The sequence below is a fragment of the Nilaparvata lugens genome, chromosome 12, assembly GCF_014356525.2.
Source record: "Nilaparvata lugens isolate BPH chromosome 12, ASM1435652v1, whole genome shotgun sequence".
NCBI lineage: Eukaryota > Metazoa > Arthropoda > Insecta > Hemiptera > Delphacidae > Nilaparvata > Nilaparvata lugens.
Genome location: NC_052515.1, coordinates 23,974,164 through 23,996,908, shown reverse-complemented (window position 1 = coordinate 23,996,908; position 22,745 = coordinate 23,974,164). Strand labels below are relative to the sequence as shown.

Here is a 22,745-nt window from a genome sequence, read left to right as displayed (position 1 = left end):
TTTTCGTTTATTGCCGTTATCATTCATCTCATTTGTCTTCATTCATAAATTTCATTCATTCATTCAATGGATTCAAATATTTTGTTTGTTTTGGATCGCAGACACACGCGGAAAGAAGCAGTGACGTCGGCAAAGGAGCTGGCAATGATCTACCACCGACTGCACCAACTCCACCTGGTGGACGGCGCACAAACCAGCGGCGGTCTCATGCTGGCACTCAGTGCTGCCAACCTGGCCGAAGTTGCCGCCGTCACTGACAAGCAGTTGGCACACCTGTATGTAGCCGTCGCCCTACAGATCAAGCAGTCCTTCCCGCAGTTCCTACAGTTCTTCTGCCGGTCAGTATGGTGTGATTCACTTGAAACTGTCACATTTAGTTGACTTGGAGTTATCTATGTTTTATTTGAACTGTTAGGCTGGGCGTACACCGGTTAGTCAAGACAAGACTAGTCACGTTTAGTCACAATACTTCACTTAGTTGTGCCGTGCTACCAATTTTTCCTTTAAACGGTTGGAATAGCATATAACACCTATCACACTAAGGAAAGTTGTCGGCTCCAATAAAATAGATACTTGATAAACCGTGAATGGATCTATTGCCTATGAATGAGAAATCCAGTTTTCAGAGCAAATTAACTTATAATCTTCAGATGAAAATTTTGGCAAAAACACAGAAATATAAAACGAACAATAACTTACAAGCCTAATGATTTCAGAGTTATTACGAACTAAAAAATACTTATCTAGTTTACAGTTGAAACACAGTGGCTATTGGCTTTACTATACAAACAGCAAATTATGCACAAAAATTTATATAAAACTCAATTTAAAACATTAATAAATTTACTTAAACAGACAATAATCAGAGCACAAAATTATACAAGCAACAGCCAGCCATATATTCAGAAGAAGGACCCACAGGAAAAAGACACAAGTTGCCAGTCACGAAAGACAACGCCCTGTTCAATATCGATCTTTACAGACACGTCAACACAAAATTATAACTTATAAGTTTAGAATTCACATTCTACATCTGTTCTCAATAAAACTTTAATTTGAAAATGTTATTTTAAATTTTTATACATATATTCTATTCAAATAAACGATTTATTTAGTAATTTGTTAACCCTACCTCGGTGACATTATGGAACAATGCAACAAACATTTACGATAATAAATTCTCCGTCAAAAAGTTTATCCGTCTATTGATAACTCTGACATTTACTATAAAGTTCCATAGATCTCGAATTGAAGATTCGATTTAAATGTGAGAAGAAAAATGTAATATTACAAATACCCCCCTCTTGACATAAAAAAATTTTACTGTTTGAAAATTCAAAGAAAAAATTTACATTGACCCTAATGAAAATTGTTGAAATTTAAATTTGAGAACAGTAACAATTTTTTCTAGAAAAACATTACATGTCATCCAAAAATATTGAAAATTATTATAAAAATTCATCAATAGCGTTTGTTATATGTTTCCAAACAATATCTCGAAATATAGAATATCAATATTACTTTTGATTTAGCTTTATAATTTAAAGAAAAATATCTCAACAGAAAGTTTAATATGTAAAGAATAGTTTTTTTTTTTTTTGAAATTGCACATAAATTTAATAGATAGAAAAATTAATTTTTATTGCATAAAAAAAATTTTAGTATGTTGAATAAAAAAATTTATTATTATTATTATTATTTTTTTTTTTTTTTTTTTTTTTAAATGAATTGATGAATTGTTACATTTAATTTTCACATAAAATTTCAATAAATCAAAAAATGTTCATTTCTTTCACTATTGACGCGGTTGATTTTATTGATGCACATTTTGGAAAACAGTCCGTTAAGGCACTCAGTATGATTTTCAGTTAAGTGTGACTCCAATGTGATGACGTTAAGTGTTGGGCTGATCTGGATGCACGTAGTGTTGGGCTGATACTTGTAGTCGACTGCTGCATACCAAACTCGATACAGGTGACATCTCTGTTAGCATTTCTTCATGTTTGTAGTAGACGGCTGCATTCCAAACTTGATACCGGTGACATCTCAGTTAGCATTGCTTCATGTTTGTAGTAGACGGCTGCATTCCAAATTTAATACAGAGTCACATAAATTTTGTATCATATTTGTAATTGTACAATGTACATTTCAGGCTTGAAATGACAATGTAATTTGTTTTTTGGAAAAGAGATAGACGCTGCATACAGGATTAATTTAGGTGAGGATTAATTTAGGTAAAGTTTGGTTTTTTGATATTTTCAGCTTTCAAGGTTTAGAGTTCTGCATACAGGAATAATTTAGGAGAGGATTTTTTGAATCAATTCTTTCATGATACTGTGACTGTTCTTCTGAATTCAAAGTTGTGAATGTGAACATGGATGGCAATTACCTCCAGGTAACGCAGTAGTGTTGAAGTTTGAGATACAGAGTCAGCAATAAGCATTGGCATTGCTATTGGCGTATGCTTTGGTGTCGGCTTTGGCATCGGCGTTAATATTGGCATTGGCGCAGGCATTGGCATTGGCATTGGCGCAGGCATTGACATCAGCACAGGCATCGGCGTTGATTTTGGTATCAGCATTGGCGCAGGCATTGGCGTAGCTATTTGCATTGATTTTTGTTGTTGGCATTGGCGCAGATTTTTGCATTTTGGCGTAGTTATTAGTGTTGGCGCAGGCATTGGCATTGATTTTTGTTGTTGGCATCAGCGTTGGCGCAGATTTTTGGCATTGGCGTAGCTATTGGCATTTGCGCAGGCATCGGCATTGATTTTTGTTGTTGGCATCAGCATTGGCGCAGATTTTGGCATCAGCATTGGCGCAGATTTTGGCATCAGCATTGGCGCAGATATTGGCTTCGGCGCAGGCATCGGCGTAGATATTGGCGTTGGCATCAGCACAGGCATCGGCGTAGATTTTGGCGTAGTTATTGGTGTAGGCCGCAACGTTGATTTTGGCGTAGATATGTCACACTAGTTCGAAAATCACCCAAATGTTCTTAACACTCTTCATGGCGTTCACTTGTTACTGATTTCGAGATTCACATGATAACTATTTCAATGTTAATGTCTGTGCTGTACCTGTTATCTTAAAATGCTTATAAACTAAGAAGAAAAACTTGATTAGGCTATCAATACAATCTAATACACATAAAAATTATTTTAAGTATCTATGAAATTGAAATTTGTTAACATCTTATTATACAGTCAGCAATACATAAATTGTAAAATATGGACATATCAATGATAAATTTAAAAAAAAAATCATTCATTTTCATCTATTCACTGTTCAAATATCAAATTTTAATCCATTCTTCAAAATAGAAATATAATTTCATAACACCCTGTATCATTATCAAAATTGTAAAAAACAAACATCATAACAACACAACAAAAATTTAATTTCAATACATATTTCAATAATTTCAGACATTTGGTTTTCTATTCAATCATTTCATAATATATTTGCATTTCATTATTATTTAATATAACATTTCATTTATAGCATGTTCATTTCACATTTATGATTTATCATTCAGGGTTTCAAAATTATTTAGTTTTAATTTTGTTCAAAAATTGTATAAAAAGCAAATTATTTAATATTATTAATCATCGTTTGTTGGATACTATAGTTTATTTCGACTCTTCAATGTTCTAAACACAAACTACATTTCATGACAAAACTTTACTATCAATCATTAACAAGAAACCATTCAAAACATCAATAATATTTTGCTTCAAAGGCAAACAATATTCATAATTAATCATCATTTTGCATCTATGGCAATCAACATTATTAATCATTAATTTTTGCATCTATGGCAATCAACATAAATAATCAACACAAAAAATATTATCTCATTACTGCCTCTCTAAGTCATAACCTCTGTTATTCCTTCTTTAGGCAATAATGGGTTTCCATCTCAAAAAAAAAAAACAATCACATACCAGCAAAATTCTAATCAACAAACCCCACTAAAAATTCTACATACACTCCAGCATCCATTTCAAACGATAATCAATCATATCAAAATTTATAGAACAAACAGTTTTAAAATTAAAAAAAAATATCAATTACAAAACACTTTAGAAAAATTTTAGCCTTTAACTCATTTCAATTGATAATATAACACAACGTTTTAAATTAAACCAATTATTTTTAAAATAATTTAAAATTTAAAGACTGTATAATAAGTATAAACATTTCAAGATTATGATACAAAGATGATCAAGATGAAATACTGGGTAAATAAGTTCCCTAAAAAATACAAACAAGAGGAAAAGAAAATTGGGTAAATAAATTCCCTAAAACAATACACACAAAATTGATACACTTCACATAAGTGATACATGATGAAAAAATATACCACAAGCAAACAATTATTTACACTAAAATGGATAGATTTTAGAAAAGTTAAGTTTTATCAACAATTTAAAGATTAGGAAAATAAGCTACTATTTTAACTTCTAATATTATTTCAGAAAAAATACAAATTTAAATGACTATGGACAAGATTGGTTAAGATATGCTTCATAGAAGAAATTTACTGAATATTACACAAAGACAGGAAAGAATTGAAATTTGAAAAGATCAAGGGCCAAGAAAAATAGGCTATAGGAAAGAAAAAAGACACAATTATGGACTCTTACCATACACTGTGTAGCGATTATGCTATTCTGAATCCCGGCATAACACAGGATTCCTAATCATTGTGTGTTGGGGAATACCCTTTCATCATGTGACTCACTGTCATCATCTTGTAAATAAGCAACTTGAAACAACCTTTGAATACTAATACATCAATGGAAACTTTGCGTTTTGTTTTCTTCAATAGCATGATTTTATTCATGGGTTCATTTGTTTCAACAAAGCCATTTTGCCTACAAAAGTTAGTCATGTTCACTTGAGAATGCATAGCATACACCTTTTCAATTCTCAGTTGAAAGTTGAACTCATCAACTTGACTCAAAGCAAGATTCATTTTGTTTACATTATTCCTAACCTCCACAGAAACCTGTCTCATGTAATCATTCACTTTGTTTATAGTTTTCCTAACCTTCAATGTAGCAATATTACTTTCATGATAGTTGACTTTCAGTGAAGACAACTCCCTACCTACTTCTTTATTCAATTCTACACTTTCACTATGGTTGACTTTTTCAACAACAGTAACTAGGCCTACATTTTCAGAAACTTGAATGAGTTGATCTTGTAACTTAACACTACTATCATCCTGCTTCAATTTGTTTTCATCTTCATCTTCATCTTTCAATGTTTCATGTGCACTTTTCAATAGAAGGTTTATACTAACCTGCTCTAGTCTTATACTAGTACATTCTTGCTTCATATCATCAAACCTAGCATTTTGATTTTTAAACATTTGGTCTAACTTAGCATTTTGCTTATCAAATTTAGCATTTTGCTCATCAAATCTAGCATTTAACTCATCAAACCTAGCATTTTGATTTTTAAACATTTGGTCTAACTTAGCATCTTGCTTATCAAACAGTTGTGTTAAGGCAGCTATTAACTCATCATCAACTTTAATATTTTTCATATTGTATGCCATTTTGCTAGTCTGCACAGATAATATATACATTAGGACTTGATCTCTCTTGAACCGATTTCCCACTCAGCAACAAACCATTCACAACCCATCAAGATATCTATCCACTAATAATTTCTATAACCAGGGATTTCATGGTGTACCATTTGGGACATATTTATTTTGTAATTCGGTCCCACCAGGGGTACCATTTGCCGTGCTACCAATTTTTCCTTTAAACGGTTGGAATAGCATATAACACCTATCACACTAAGGAAAGTTGTCGGCTCCAATAAAATAGATACTTGATAAACCGTGAATGGATCTATTGCCTATGAATGAGAAATCCAGTTTTCAGAGCAAATTAACTTATAATCTTCAGATGAAAATTTTGGCAAAAACACAGAAATATAAAACGAACAATAACTTACAAGCCTAATGATTTCAGAGTTATTACAAAAAAAAAATACTTATCTAGTTTACAGTTGAAACACAGTGGCTATTGGCTTTACTATACAAACAGCAAATTATGCACAAAAATTTATATAAAACTCAATTTAAAACATTAATAAATTTACTTAAACAGACAATAATTCAGAGCACAAAATTATACAAGCAACAGCCAGCCATATATTCAGAAGAAGGACCCACAGGAAAAAGACACAAGTTGCCAGTCACGAAAGACAACGCCCTGTTCAATATCGATCTTTACAGACACGTCAACACAAAATTATAACTTATAAGTTTAGAATTCACATTCTACATCTGTTCTCAATAAAACTTTAATTTGAAAATGTTATTTTAAATTTTTATACATATATTCTATTCAAATAAACGATTTATTTAGTAATTTGTTAACCCTACCTCGGTGACATTATGGAACAATGCAACAAACATTTACGATAATAAATTCTCCGTCAAAAAGTTTATCCGTCTATTGATAACTCTGACATTTACTATAAAGTTCCATAGATCTCGAATTGAAGATTCGATTTAAATGTGAGAAGAAAAATGTAATATTACAGTTGCTTAGGAATACATGTATAATTGTGTGAGTTGCGTCACAAGCAGCTATGTGAAGTATTTGACTAAACGTGTCTGATCATGTCTTGTCTTGACTAACTGGTGTGCGCCTAGCCTTGGAATTGGTTAAACGGGAAGTATTAATGGACGGGTTTCAGTTCTTCACGATCTCAGTTTATCAAGTGCCCATTCTAACCATTTATTGAGAAACTGAAACAAGTGTTGAGCCGTTAAGTTGGTCGAATCTTACGGCATCATGTCCACTTTGAAGGCTGATACACAGGGAGTTAATCAGTTCTGACGTAGATCAACTATCAATTATAGCATAACCTACAAGTTCAAATTAATTAATTTTTCAAAAGTAAAAGAGTAGATTAGGGGTTAAGGGTAAGGTATGTCATTTTTAATGGCATAATGCTAGTATTATTCACTTTGCAGGCTGATACACAGGGAGCTAATCAGTTCTGACGTGGATCAATTACCAATATTGTACCATAACCTATAAGAATCTAGTTTATTAATGTTTCAAAAGTAAAAGAGTAGGTTAGGGGTTAGGTTTTTCAATTTTAATGACATAATGCTGGTATTATTCTAAATGTCTTATTTGAATACCTTTATGATATTGTATCAACTGGACTTTCTGAAAGCAACGGGAACTTGAGGAACTGCGATCTCGATAAACTGAGACGCTCCCACCAAGCTAATTCGTGATCAACTGACAACGTGATGAAATGAAAGTCGATGATTGTTCCCCGTAACAAGGTTAAAGAATTAATTATTTTACTCACTCATTTGGAAATGGCATTGATATTTTGAAACATGTTTCAACACAACAAACTAAATTTCAAATAAGGGCACAGTACTTTGATTTTTTATTTTTCATTTTTACATAAATACGAGCAGCAGCCCTTACCAGAATAGTGAATCAATGTTAAGGAATTATTAATAGTTATTTGTGCAACTAGTGCGCAAAGTGACAGTTTGCTGCACCGAAAGAAACGTTTACGCCCGAGCCGTAGGCGAGGGCGGAATGGTTTGTTGAGTGCAGCAGAGGAACTTTGCGCACGTATTTCACATTAAGTTTTTCCTACAGTTACCATTGAATATGAAAAGTGGGTAATTATGGGTAAAATTGCCTGAAATGCATCAAATGTTTTTCTGTGTAATTTTATTATTGATAAAAACCTTAATTTATTGTCAAATTGAATAAAAATGTTGTCCTTGGCTATAATATCTAATACTAATAATTTGCGCGTTGTGCTTCGTTGCACCTCTGCTCACTATAGCAGCCCAGTCACTGTTACCAACTTCATTTTGATTTTGCTGCACTGTTGCTCCATATAACCTACTAAGTATTTTGCGTTGCCATGTTGCAAATCTGGAGTGCAGAAAAATTTTTCCCGCACTAGAGCGGAAAAGTGATTCTTTGCGTTCTGTGATCAGTGCAGCAATGGCCACTTTTCAACGTAACTGTAGGAAAAGTTTATTTTCAGTTTTGCAGGACAGTATAGTTTGATTGACCTTGATCTTTCATAATTTGTGCATAATTTATATTGCAGATCAGTTGCCGAAATCTAAAGTGGGCTTTACTTTGAACTGTCAGTTTTATCAAAATAGGTATTATATGTTTTTTATACCAGAGTTCCTGTAATACTTGATACGATACATTCCAGACATATTCATTGTAAATAAAAATCACATAATTATCATTATAATAATTTATTGATTTTTTCGTTTGACAGAGTGTACTTGTCTCTGGCTAGAAAAGCATACAGCCGTCAGCCATGTCCCAAACTGCAATGGTTGCTCACACCTTATGGTCACCGCTTCTTTCTGTCACATCGGTGGGTCTACGATGCATCCAGTCCCGAGATATTCACTCGGCTAACAGACAACTCCGATCCTCTGGCTTACGTTAGCAGGGTAAATATCAGCATAGTGAAAAGATAGCATAAGAAGACATCCCGTTGTATATTTCACTGCTAACTCAAGCCTGAAAGCTCTAGAAGTTGAACTTAAATTTTAAAAACACTATAATTGAATTGTGGACTATTTTGTCAAAGAGTGTGTGGGAGGAGAAAATTATTTGATCATTTAGGGCCGGTTTCTGAGCTAAGGATTTGGGTAAGTTCTAGACTTTAAACAGCTGGAGTCAGAAAATTGGCTTTCCAAAACGGGGCGTAGTCGTAGTCATAGTCAAAGTCACGTTTAAATTAAATTTCGAAAAACTAGAAAATTGAACACAAAATAAAATAAAGAGAGAATAGTGTAGAGTTTCAGCTATGTTGAATTATTTGGGAATGTTTCATTTCGTCAAGGAAAAACGTTTCCAATTATAGAAATGAGAAAATAAAGATTTGTTTTGCCGCAACTATTTACTGCGACTACGCCCCGTTTTGGAAAGCCAATTTTCTGACTCCAGCTGTTTAAAGTCTAGAATTTAGCTAAATCCCGAGCTCGGAAACCGGCCCTTAGGAGACTGTTGGGAAACTGTTTTGTGTGGATGTACAAAGTATGGATATGCAACAGAGTAATCTATAAGTTATTTTTATTGAAGGTACGTGACGCTGGTAGTCTCTCATACTGTGCCGTTCTTATACTCTCATCCCAACAAAACAGTAGTCGACAGTAATCGAATTGAGTTAACAAAAAATCGGTTTGAAATTTGAAACATGAACAACCTACATCATGAACTATCCTCTTATGCTATCTTTTCTCTATGATATCAGTTACAAATTCATCCTCTAGTTTTCTATTACCTTTTCATATTTTGTTTTTCTATGTCTTATTAATGAGTATAGGCTATACTATATAATAATATTAGAGATGTTAAGAATTGATATTGAACCGCCGCTAGCGTTGACGACTCTGTATATCTGTTGATGACTTTGTAGTACTTGAATTGGTGCCTGAAAAATGTACTTGTTTAAACGGTGAGACTCTAGCATCATCACATAGCTTTGAGTAAGAGAGCTACGTGGACTTTTGCTGTCTTGAAGTTAAACTGGGGTTTCGTTTGTGCGTAAATGCCGTCATTGACCACGACAAGAAGAGAATCTCAGATTGGGTGGATTTCAATTTGTCTACATAACCTAAAAGATTATGTTCAATTATGTTTTAATGGGGCAGGTTGATCTTATACTTTTAAATGGCAATATGTTGATATTATTAGAAATGTTTAATCCTTTAATAATAAAGGCAAATAATGAAAGGTTATTTGATCAGCTGTTTTAGCACACTTAAAATTTGGACAATATGAATATCAACAATGCTTGTCGTCGTCGACTGCGGAAATTTACACATAAACAAAAATGCACCTTTACAGTCAAATCTGGCACTGAGTGCCCTATTCCATGAGATATATTTTATCAACTATCATTTCTGTATGCTATTATGTCTGCTAAAACAGTGCATTATTATTTAAAAATTGGCATACAGAATCATCTGACACGAAGGAACGATGTTTATTATTGAATTATATTTCAGGTGTACCGTGAACATCTGCTAGAGAAAGCACTTCAAACACTTGTGGCTCCAGGAGCTCAGCTAACGACAGCCAATGATGATGAACCAGTGAGACGCACTCAAACACCTGATGTCCTCACCTATGTCCAACTGCTAATTGACAATGCTACAAGTGCTGACAGCAGGAACAATGCTTGTGAGTATTCTGTTATTGCTTTAGAGCCATCCCTTTTTTATAATCATCATTTAACTTCTATTTTAAATTTCACAACCTGCTATTGCAGTTTCTTCTTTCAAATTCTATTGTTCCTTGTTAGATATGGAAATGCTTTAAACTTTGTTGAATAAGTTGAGTTCATTTATTTTCTATAGGAATATCCTAAAAAAAATAATAATGTGAATTATACTTTCCACAATATAACCTTTACTATTACACAAAGAATTGAAGAAGTATTGAATTGAATAAACAAATATATATATTCTGGGAAAAGGCTTAGTTAATTTTATTCTTCGCCACAGTCTACTGGGGAATTGTCAGATTATGCTTCACCCATAATATGGTTCTCTGGGGTGACCAAAAAATGATCAACTGATCATAGCGCTTAAACCTCAAAAGGACTATCTTGAATGCAGATGTAGTTCTTGAAAATATTCCGAGATTGTATAATAAGGTTTTTGTAGTAAATAGTGCTTCAATTTTGAAATAAACATACTTTTGCTATATTCCTCAACATCGACTAAATAAACATAAAAGTACTCCGATTATTTTTTTATTTAGCCCATAATACAATAAATGTAACACTGGCTAAGTCAGTGTGACAGAATTTAACCCAGTGAAGGTAAATGTCGGCCAGCGCCAGTTTTGAATGGGTGTTTTGCCATTGACCGAAGTTGGGTTACCAAATTGGGTCAGCGACTGGTTCAACATGTGTAGATGCTGTATTAGGGTTAATCCACTTTTTACATTTCCAATCATTATATGATTACGTGTCTATGTCATTTATAAATAAATTATAGTCAATCAATCAATAGTTTATTTTTCCTTCATACAATGCATACATGAATGTCTATTTGAGACATATTACAAACTCTTTATAATATGACATACAATTAAAAATATAAATGAATAAACATAATTATTCATACATATACTTAAATAAAATCTAGGCATCACCAGCAAAAAGAAACTCTGCCCGCTGGTGAGAGTTACAAAACAGTAAAATAAAAACATAATATTTCGAAATAATTCAGAAAATTTATCTATAATTACATAAATACAATTGGCAATTAACAAAATAAGTTAAAAGTAAAATAGTATTTTCATTAAATACGGAAAGTCCCTGAAAAGGTTGAAAACCTGAGCGAGCGCAGGGGCCGAGTGTTACTAAAAACAAAATTATTTCTAAGATAAATAAAATTAGTGGATTCCTATTAACATGCCAATTTGAAAAAAAATACAAAGAAGGAAAGTAAAAAAAAACAAAAAATTAAGAAAATACGAGATAATAGAATAAAAAGCAGACATTCTTGAATGATTGTGAACTTATCCTAGTTACAAATGTAACTAGGATGTGAAGAAGCAATCCATAAATCTATCTCTCTCAGAAGTCGTCCATTCAAATTATCTGTTATAAAAAGAGCAGGTATCACATTTATAAGCTTATGAACAATATAATCAAACTGTCTTCTAAAAATGGATAGAACTGCATTGTGTAGTTCAAAGGTTGAGGGACGGAGATTGTGAGGCGATATACAAAGGTTGAAAAGCTCTCTATGTTTATTAATGTGAATAATTAAATTCTTTATATACAGTTGCTCAACCGTCAATATATAGTGCTTGTGCTCATTGATAAACCCACTTTCGGTCGACAGACTGCGAGGACGAAACGGCCCGCTGGTGGTCAGCCGTCATCGGCGTGGCCGCCCATTGGCTGCTGGGCGACGACGCATCAGCCGAACGCATGTATGCGCGTGTGGACGCACTGCCGCCACACACGGACGCACGAGCAACATCCGCGCCGCACACGCTGGCACGCGCCGTGCAAGCCGCGTTCCGCGTGAAGCGTGCCGTTGTCAGCCAGCGGCGGATACAGCGCAACGTGGTCTTCAAACTGTGTGACGCCGCTTCTGAGCTGCTGCATAGCAGTTTGTCGCTCAACAACTGCCACAAGCCTCATGCCAAGGTCTTGGTGAGTGTTATTTATTTACAACATTCAGAAATATACAACTTGAAGAGAAGTACCACAGGCTAACTTACGTCCAAAACGGTTACAACAGTCCAAATGTAGCTAGAGGTTATGTGTCACTTCAAAATTCTTCAATTACACACTCAATTCAAAATCCATACCCACAAAAATCATTTATAAATTGAAAAAATACTTCTAAATTGAATTAAATTAATTACAAATAATTGAAAAATTCCAAACTTTGAAAAAACTATAAAATTTTGGGACAGAAAAGACAAACACACTATTTAGAACTTATCACAGAGCTGTTAATCATTTCACCTGGCAAAACATTGTTATGTGTTATTTTTGGATCAACATTTTAGTGTTAATCATTCCATCTGGCAATACATTGTTATAAGTAATTTTTGGATCTAAATACTATATTGAATTGTATTAGCAACTCTCACCTGCGCACATGATTTTCTTTGCAGGTGATTGGTTTCTTATATTTTGCTGAAAGTTTTTTTTTGTATTTTATTGAAGAACCAATAAAGAATTTTTGATTTTGATAGGTAAAAAATGCTATTCAATAGTTCTTCAAGTTAACACTAATTCGAGTCTGAGAGGAAGCCTTGTACACTATACAGAACTTTTTCAAATATTTTTTGAAATTTTTCTTACTGTCAGTACTTTTTAGAAAACCAGGTAGCCAAATTTCCTCCCAATATAATTAATTATGTATTTGTTCAAATAACCTACTATTATGACCGTTTATATTATAATCTGGTCTGTTTGGGGTATTATACCCATTTAGCACGTCATTTAATTATTCACATTGTGATTTAAGTTATCGACTTTGAGTTATTTTTCAAAGTAGCTCAATATTTACAGTTTTTCGTGTTTATTGAGTCTATTTATGGACAATTTCTATCTACATTCGGGAAAGGATCAGTTTTGGGCTTCAATCCTGTTGTTCATTTCCTAATAACTCATCATTAAGAATGATATTGTAAGTATCAATGTATATTAAATAATGTATATTAAATTCGTTAGGCTATTTACTTTGGTTTTCAATCTATCTAAATTCAGAATGTGAAGTGTTTGCATTGAAAATTCGACAAGTAAGATATACACAGCTCAACTATTTTTTGGACAGTGTCATCACCTAAATTTGGAAGAAAAAATAACACAATGGTTGCCTTTTTTTGTTATTACATTAGTGTAATTTGTAACATAAATAATGAAATAACTTTAAAAAATCTATCAATATAGTGTTTGAGTGTCTTGTATTGACATAGTGTTTGGTGAGTTGTGGTAATATTTATTATTGATGAAAACCCTAAGATTTTGTCAAGTACCACGAATTTATTTGGAGAAAAACTCAAACTTGTTTGAACACCTCTAGAATACTTAATCACTGATTGTGTTCATGGGAGGTTGCGGTACATGTACGATTTCGACCAAGGACACAGAAATGCGTTCGGTGGGAGCTTTTGACAGTTCAGGTATCGGTCGCCATCTTGGAACAGAGTGGAGTGGTGCATGCTCCCTTGCACCGCGTACATGCTCACTTGCACCGCTCGAAAAGTATGTTCCACAAAACCGGTACCAGGATAAACGCTTCGTATTGGTCGAGAGTTAAAGCGTTGGTTGTCTGCAGCTGTTCTGTTAGGTTATGTCTTCACATCCAGAATCTATAGACTAAAAAGGATGAGGCGTACGAAGTATATTTAATTCCATTGATGGAATCAATTACAGAATAGTCGAAAAGCAAGAAATTCATACATTATTGGCTGGTAAGTTTATTATTTTTTAGCTTTATCGACTATTCTATTATACTAAGATGTGTTTATCTATTAGTCGGAATACTATATTTTGTTGATTTATTTCTAGGCCAGGATCTATCCAGATAAATGTCTGGATAGTAGACATGAATCAAGAAACTTCAATTATTAACATTTTGCTAATATTCCATAAAACGTGTTGTTCATGAACACTTATTGCATAGAAAAAGTAGTCAAATGTTCATTGATGACAGCACGAGCCATCATTAATTATTAAAAAAAAAACTTTATAAGGAAAAACATGATTACAATATATATTTTTTCAAATTATAAATTAATAATTATTATTGATTCAATAATAAATAATTGCTGAAATGTTCATATTGAAAACACCTTTATTATTTTGTCAACACCGATCTGTACACGATTAATTTCAAAAGTACGCGCCAAAAACGCTGAACCAGAATTCGATTTTCGTTCGGTGGGATCAAGTAGTGGTGCACCAGTCACGTGGTTTCTGGTTACTGCTCACTTCGCCGAAGCCGTACATGCACCGCAACCTCCCATGAACACAATCGTTGTTTCTGGTTACTGCTCACTTCGCCGAAGCCGTACATGCACCGCAACCTCCCATGAACACAATCACTCTATTAGATACTCTTCACTAAACTTGATACACTCTAGAATACTATTAACATTATGAACAATTCTAGACTCTTTTTTATTATTTAAATTAGGGATACAAACAGATTTGTTAACAATATTCGATAATTATTGTTAATGAATGAATAGATGGTATTCTGAACTGTATTCTAGTTTTATTTTATTTGAATGCATCTACAATCGGAAGCTAATGGCTACGATTCTTCAAGACTGTCTAGAAATCCGCAACTACGAAGATGAGGTTCCATACATTGACTTGCATTGTAATTGCATTGCAATTGTATCGAAATTGTGCAATTCATTTGCAATGCACAGCCAGTGTATGGTGGTTCTACTGTGTACATTCTGTGTCGAAGAATTTCTTCTGAAAAGGATGGAGCTTACTTTGATTTTTGGGAAACACATCGCAGACTTTTGGACTATGTTTTATACAATTACTATTATTACTCTACTGATTAAAATACTCTAATTATATACTGTTATTACTACCTGTATATTCTATGTACTAGCATAAAGAAAGGATAAGCTATCTTATCTAACAATACTACAGTATCTAACAATACTTTTCCTCCACCTACTGTCTAAAGTACTTACTTTACTCCCTGGAACATAACACTTTTTCGCTCTCGGTGCTAAAAAACAGAAAAACTCCCTAGGGAGGAAAAGTAACTCAATTTAAATAACATGGGAAGCATCTCTATTTTAAAAACGTACATTTGAAATAGGTTAGAAGGTCTAAAGGTGCGTACAGATTTACACGCCGCGAACATGAGCAATTCACTTTTAATCAGCTGACTATACCTGTATTTTTACAGAAACGGTAAGATACAGATATAAAAAGCTTGGCATCAGCTGATTAAAAGTGAATTGCTCATGTTCGCGGCGCGTAAATCTGTACGCACCTTAAGCTTAGATGAGAAAGCTTATAGAGTAGTCATTAAATCAACTAAATTCAATACCTCAACCAGACATTTGATCAATATAAATGAAATTTATGTTTGTATGCTAAAATTATTACAAACTTCATATCACTATACTAAAACAATGTATAATTTTTTTTTTATTCCATGTTATTCAAAATACCAGCCAACGAATATTCCTCATTAACTAATCAAATTTGAAACGGGAACTTCATCATAGCTGTAGTTGTGGCGGCTATTGTTGTTACAACTTTTGCCAACAATAGCACATAGCGCTGTCGGCGGAGAACTGTGATTACAAGCCAGCTGTTTCTGTTTACTTTTTAGATTTTGTTGTAACAGATTGTTTGGTCAAGTACGTTTTAAAAAATTATTTTATTTGCAGTTTTTATAAAAATGTAGGTGGAGGAAAAATGTTGTGTATATCACGAGTGAAAAATGCTTTTTCTCCCTCAGGAAAATTATTGTTGCCCTCGGCATCGCCTCGGGCTTCAATCTTTTCCCTCAGGGAGAAAAACAGTACTTTTCACTCTAGATATACAAATAACTATTGTCTATTTGTTTGTCTGTGGTACTAGGTTGTTATCTCTTCGTAAAAGAAACTATCTTTTAAACACAATTATCTCATTATCATGGAAGATAACAGTTCCTTTGTTATTTAGAACTTTTTTTCGTAAAAATCTTTCGATTATTTTTGTTTCATTATTGTTTGTAATTTATTATTTATTATCTATCTATTCTATCTATTCTATCTATTTTATTCACAATCACAAATCATAATTAAAATATGATTGGGAGAAGACAACAGGCATAGCCCAAAACTGTCTTCTCCCAAATTGTTACAAATAAAAGTTTCAAAAAAGAATGAGGTTAGATTTCACTTTTCACTCCAAAAAGTCCAATTTACACTTCAAACTAATAACTAAACTAAAAATTTTAAATTTTTATTTAAAGCTATTTTTAAGAGGGCTTATTTTTGTAATGCCATTATAATTTCAATATTATTGTTTTTATTTGCTAAAATTTCAATTGAGGCAGGATAACTGAATGAACATTTTATATTCTTCTATTTAACATTCTTATGAATGAATATTATATCAATAAATCCGAGTCTATACATTCTTATAGTTGAAGTATATGGGAATTTTCTGTCTTGTTTTTATCCATGTTATAGATTATCTTCTCGGATTTTACTCAGTAAACTCTAAATAAAAATACAAGATGAACTAAAAGTATTATTCACAGTAGACTACTGTGTTAAATTTTCTTGTGTACTTGTTTCTTCACAATTGAAGAGGTCGTTTCCAAAAACCACTATGTCCAAAATCACAATTTTTCAGTAGAACGATTTTTTGTTCCAATTCATATTATTCTAGGAAGTAGCTTTTTTCTATTACCAACTATGTTCCTTATGATAATAAACATAAAAATATATGAATGACTTAAATTTTAAATGAGATATTAATAAATTTGCAACGGTTTTTTTCCAAACACCAACTAAGTCCATGGACGTAGTGGAGTTAGGAAAAAATGTTTGGACTTAGATGAGTTTGGAAAACATAAGACACTCTTTCATGGACTCTTAATGCATTGCAAATGAACAAGACTTTTAAGAATAATTTTTATTGAGGGTTTTAAGACATACAAATTCCTCATAACCCACTCCAAATGACAGAAAAATAATATATCTTGAGAGTTAATCTATGAAAAAGGACTAAAATAGATTTTTTCACATGAATCATCATTATCAAAAATCAGGATAGTGTAGAGCTACAATAAATAAGTACAATGAAAGACAATTAGTTTTATTTCAAAAACATAAAAAATAATAGTGAACAAAAAATAGTTTTGAAAAGTGAATTGATTATCAAGCGAACTGATAAAGTCTAAATATATAAAAAAATTACAGGAAGGGCTCTTCTTCATAATATTTATACCGTTTGTGTAAAATCTTGAATGTTGCAGAATGATGCAGAATGAATCAGAATATTTCTGCTATCTTTGAAAATTAAAGACAATAAGTTTTATTTTTTTAAAAATGAAAAATAATACTGAAAGAAAAATAATATTTTGAAGAGTGAGTGAATCGAAGAGGAAAACGATAAAGTCCAAATATAAAAATTTATTCAAATGAAATTTACAGGAAGGGCTCTTCTTCATCATCGAGTGGTTTGTGCTATGCTGTTTAGTGAGGTCCACGTTATAATGACAGTAGATAAAGATAGGAGAATAACGATGCCGATTCTCTGCATTAATTAATTATATTTTTTCTATACTGTCAAAAACATAATTGGCATCGTTGTGAACCTGGAAAAGGATAGTACCTCCGGCTTTGTCGAATGATAGACAAGGATAGCAAAACCAAAGTTGATCAAATACTGTCATTATAACGTGGACCTCACTATAGGCGTTGTGTGCTATTTGGTCTGGTGCGCATGCGTGATGGCGGCGCGCATGCGTAGAACCATTGCTCTTCACACAGTGGCATTTGGAAAACATTGTTCGTGGACTAAGCTTGGGTTTGGAAAAAATTCTACTTTTTATACTCTTATAACAATGTAAATAGTGGGATTAGGAAAATAACAGTAGGATAGATAGATAGCTCTCAAAAAATGAGATCAGAATCATATGATAACTCAATTTTGATAATATTGGACTTAGTGGGTTTTGGAAACGAGCTCTTCAATTGTAAAGGTTAGATAGTGAAGATCCGCGGTATCAATCTATAAGAATCTAAAAATTCAACCTATAAGAAATCATTTTGTAACTGAAAATAATAAAATTCGTTCAAATTCATTCAATGTTGATTGATGTTACAAATGATTGTGAAAATTTGTGAACTACATAAAATAAACATTCTAAAAACACCGATATTCTTGTCATGTCAAAAATGTTCAATATATTTGGAAATTCAAATATGCTATATGCAATTCTTCATGGAAGATCAAACTGAAGATTTCCATAATAAATTCTCTATGAATGTATCTTGTTCCTCAAATACCGCGGATACTCTACCTGGAAAATTGGGAATTTCTCATGATTTTTTTATTTTGAAATGGGTGGCCACCCTGTCAATGAACCGTTAGTAGATTAATAAATGAATCATCTATCACTTAATTCCGTTTCACTTGACATCCCCTATTTCTAACTAAATAATTTATCTATTCAAAAATTACATAGGTTAAATTGATTCGATCTGATATCGAAGGTTGTATAGGCTACAGGAATTGATTAGATGTTGTGTTTTAGTCGGCCCTGGCCCGTGTGTTCCTGTACGAGGCGACGGCTCGGCTGATGGCTGGCGCGGCTCCCGGTCGCACAAGGCAACTGCTCGACAGGTGTCTGCGACATCGCTCCAGTCGCACCTCCATCATCTGTGGCGGCAAAGGTAAATCAATTCAAATTAACGCTACCTTCTTCTTTGTCATGTCCTACAGTAAAATACTCACCAAAGTCCCCGACAACTATGGTGAGGTCCACGTTATAATGACAGTATTTGATTAACATTGGTGTTGCTATCCTTGTCTATCATTCGACAAAGCAGATAGCGCTATACTTTTCTACCACCACAACATTCCCAGATCGTTTTTTATTACAACATCCCCAGTAATTACTAGTAGTTCTGCGAACAGTAGACCTCGCTCATGAATACAACTTTCAATCTAATGAGAAGGGTCAGTACAGTAAGTACAGTATATTGTGAAGATTTAGCCATGTCATCTATTATTTTCTCCATTGAAAGTGCTAGAGACACTGTTTGCAGGGACACCGGACTTATCAAGGAGGTACCTTTATATCGTCTCCATATTTACAATATAAACATATATTACAACTTTTCTAATAATTAATTATAAGAAATCGGTCAACTGACGGAAAAATGTAATATGCAGTAGGCAATTTAGATGATGAATCGTCTCACAGACGATGGTGAGATGGAAAATGATTCTAAATAAGATGAGTTTGTTGGTGACAATGACAGGAGGTTGCTAATGATGTTTTTCATGAAAAGTGGATTCAATGTTATGGCTTGTTATGCCTATGCAGAATGTTAATACTCACAAATCGGTTTCCGATCTCATACCTAAAGGAAAACAAAAGACACTGTAGAGCGACACAAAAATGCACAAAAAAACATACAATAAAATAATATTATTGTACCTGATAACTAAAATAAAACTAAATAATAAAACAATTAGTATCGTCTGCAAAAAAAACTGATCGGAACGAGATTTGAACCTGGGTCCCACAGTGTGTCAAACTACGCTCTAACCGTCTTGGACACCATGCCCATTTAACAGTGGATGCGAAAAAGTAGGAACATGAATTGCTGTATCTTCAAAGATAGGAAGAAGTAAATTTTTAGGTTAGTTTACGGTTTTTTAAATATTACAAAAAAAACGGAGGTCTTACAAAAAATCGTTACACATACGTTTCTGCGCCTTGTTTCAAAGAACTTGCATACCAAATTTCATCCAAATCGGACAATAACTGCGACTGTAACTGCGGTACAAACAAACAAAGAAAAACCGATCGAGTCGAAACTAAGACCTCAGCTTCGCTTCGGTCAATTATTATATTGTATTTGGTTATTTAAACATGTATACATTAATGTTGTATTATTCCACAATCCACATAATTCTATTGGGAAGATTGAATTTTACACTTCAATAAAATCTTTCATTTCACTTAATTTCAATTAAACATAAGTAACACTTCACTTCAAAATAGTCTTTTACACTTCACATACTTTTTGGTGTCAAATGAACATGAATTTACACTAAGCTTCAGACTATGATTGTGTTTCTCAAAACAAAGTGAAAATTATCAAGTACCTTTCATTTTATCACAACTACTAGCTATTTCCAAGTTTAATTTACACTTGAAGAGTTGTAACTAGTTGTGTTGTGATAAATTTAAGGGTACTTGGTTATTTATTTACACTTGGAAATAGCACTTGAAGAGTTAAAACTAGTTGTGATAAAATAAAGGGTACTTGATAGTTTCTATTTTGTTTCAATAATAATTTCAGTAGCCCTAAAAATAGAATATGTGTTTCTCTTATAACACATTTCTTCTGAAATTGATAGTTAAACTACTTTTTGGACTATTTGAGACTAAATAAAATGTAGTAGTAGTTTCATTTTATTCATTGCATCGCTTGAAGTTTTAATCAATAGCTAATAGTTTTTGGCAATAGCCTGTTTCCTCATTTTTAAAATTTGTAGAGGTTTGTTTCAAACCTGAATTAATGTATTTTGTGTTTCATATTCTGTTTACTTTGTGACTTTGTCAATTGCCTATGTTGGTTTATGACAGTAAAATTTATTTATTTATTCATCCAGTTAATAAATAAATGTTTCGTTTCGGCAGACAAATCGCAGCAAGACTGCGGCGGGGACCGTGAACACGCAACTGCGCTGTACATGGCATGTCGCCACCTGCCCACACCTGTGCTCTGCTTCCCTGGCGAACACTCGGGCATGCTTGCTGAGGCCGCCAAGACCCTCGAACGGATTGGGGATCGCAAGCGACTGCAGGAGTGCTATCGGCTCATGAAATCACTCGGAGCTACAGCTACTAACTGAGTTCGAATTTATCTGTGCCTGTCTTGAAGAGTTGGTTCCATCAGCACCTGAAGGATCTATTAATATTAATATGCTCCAGGAGTGCTGTAGGCTCATGAAATCGCTAGGAGATAAAGCTTCTGAGTTCTAATTTATCTGTGCCTGTCCTTAGTAGTTCGTAATATCAGCACAAGGATCCATTGTTAGTTATTAAAATTCTCCAAGACAGATAAAACTTATACAAGATACTTTTTGTGTAGTTGAGAAGTTGATATTGTGGTAATTATTCATATTGAATGAAAAAGACTAAGAAATTGTCAAAAACCACAGATTTAAATTCCACACATTTGAAATCTGTGGTTTTTGACAATTTCTTAGTCTTTTTCATTCAATTATACAAGATATCCTATAAGATTGTTTATTCTATGTCCAGGAATGCTGTAGGCTCATGAAATCGCTAGAAGTACAGCTATTAACTGATTTTTCACTTATATATGTCTTTCCTAAGTAGTTGGTATCATCTACACTTGAATGAAGGATTCATTGTTTGTTAATTATATTCTAGAATCCGATCCAATAATTGGATTACTATCCAATTCAGTTATTATTGAATTCAATTAAGATTGATTAAACTTTGTTTGAAATAATTATCTGTGTTTCCCAAGTAGTTGGTACAATGAACACTTAATGCTGTTTGATACACTTTTTTATTATTTAAATTGGATAATCTTTTTCAATATAATTGTTAAGATCATTATAAGAATGAGAAAAAGTGGCAACTGAAATTTTTAAGTGGTCTAATAAGCGAGTTATGGGTTGTTAAAGTGCAACTTTCCAGATTCCGTTTTCTTTCCAGATCATAAACTGCTTCGACTATATTATTAGAACTTCTCTTAAAAATTCAAAAATGTATCTTTCCAAAATAAAACATTTTATTCCCCATATCGTTCATGAATAAAAAAGTAACATTTTTTGTAAATTCTATAACTTGTTTATTTTGGCATTAATCAAAGCCAATGATATACTGAATGCATTAAAAAAAACTCCAATGGAAAATTCGAAACCGTTTATGATCTGGAAAGAAAACGGAGTTTAGCACTTCAAAAACCCATAACTCGCTTATTAGACCACTTAAAAACGTATTGAATTCAATTAAGTAAGATTCATTAAACTTTGTTTTAAATTATATCTGTGCCTGTCCTCTGGTGTTGACGCTGTAGGATTCTATAACTTGTTAGTTAAAATGTTAGTAAGACATTTTGAATTGGTCCCATAACTTTGATGTTAGAAAGGCATGAGTTGACCTCATAATTTTAAGTCTCTTCTATTAGTAAGACATGTTTACTATGATTACCTACGATATTACATAGATTTCCAATCTTAAGAGTTTTTAAACTTGATATTTTTTTATCTTCAAGAGTTTATCTAAATTTATTATATTACATAGTTCTTTTAGAAAGTCCTGGAATTTTATTCTGGAGATTTTATAGTATTTGCAATCTTTTAGTAATTGAATATGACATTGAATTTTCAGGAATCCCTAAAATTTTTTTGTCATACTATTTTATGAAATGTTTTTGTTTATTCAATTAAGTACTTTGGTGAACGGGCTTT

General features: G+C 32.8%; 1 protein-coding gene across 1 annotated transcript in view; it reads left to right on the top strand.

Moving 5' to 3' along the window:
* Positions 1 to 21,376, top strand: part of LOC111055126 (sterol regulatory element-binding protein 1) — a 36,007-nt gene extending 14,631 nt beyond the window's left edge. Inside the window, exons 10-16 of the mRNA XM_039439492.1 lie at positions 102 to 338; positions 8,310 to 8,490; positions 10,054 to 10,228; positions 11,905 to 12,279; positions 13,637 to 13,824; positions 18,817 to 18,955; positions 20,938 to 21,376. Of these exons, the coding sequence (XP_039295426.1) occupies positions 102 to 338; positions 8,310 to 8,490; positions 10,054 to 10,228; positions 11,905 to 12,279; positions 13,637 to 13,824; positions 18,817 to 18,955; positions 20,938 to 21,152 (1,510 nt within the window). The 3' untranslated portion in view covers positions 21,153 to 21,376. The remainder of the gene's footprint in view (positions 1 to 101; positions 339 to 8,309; positions 8,491 to 10,053; positions 10,229 to 11,904; positions 12,280 to 13,636; positions 13,825 to 18,816; positions 18,956 to 20,937) is intronic.
* The last annotated feature ends 1,369 nt before the right edge of the window (positions 21,377 to 22,745 follow it).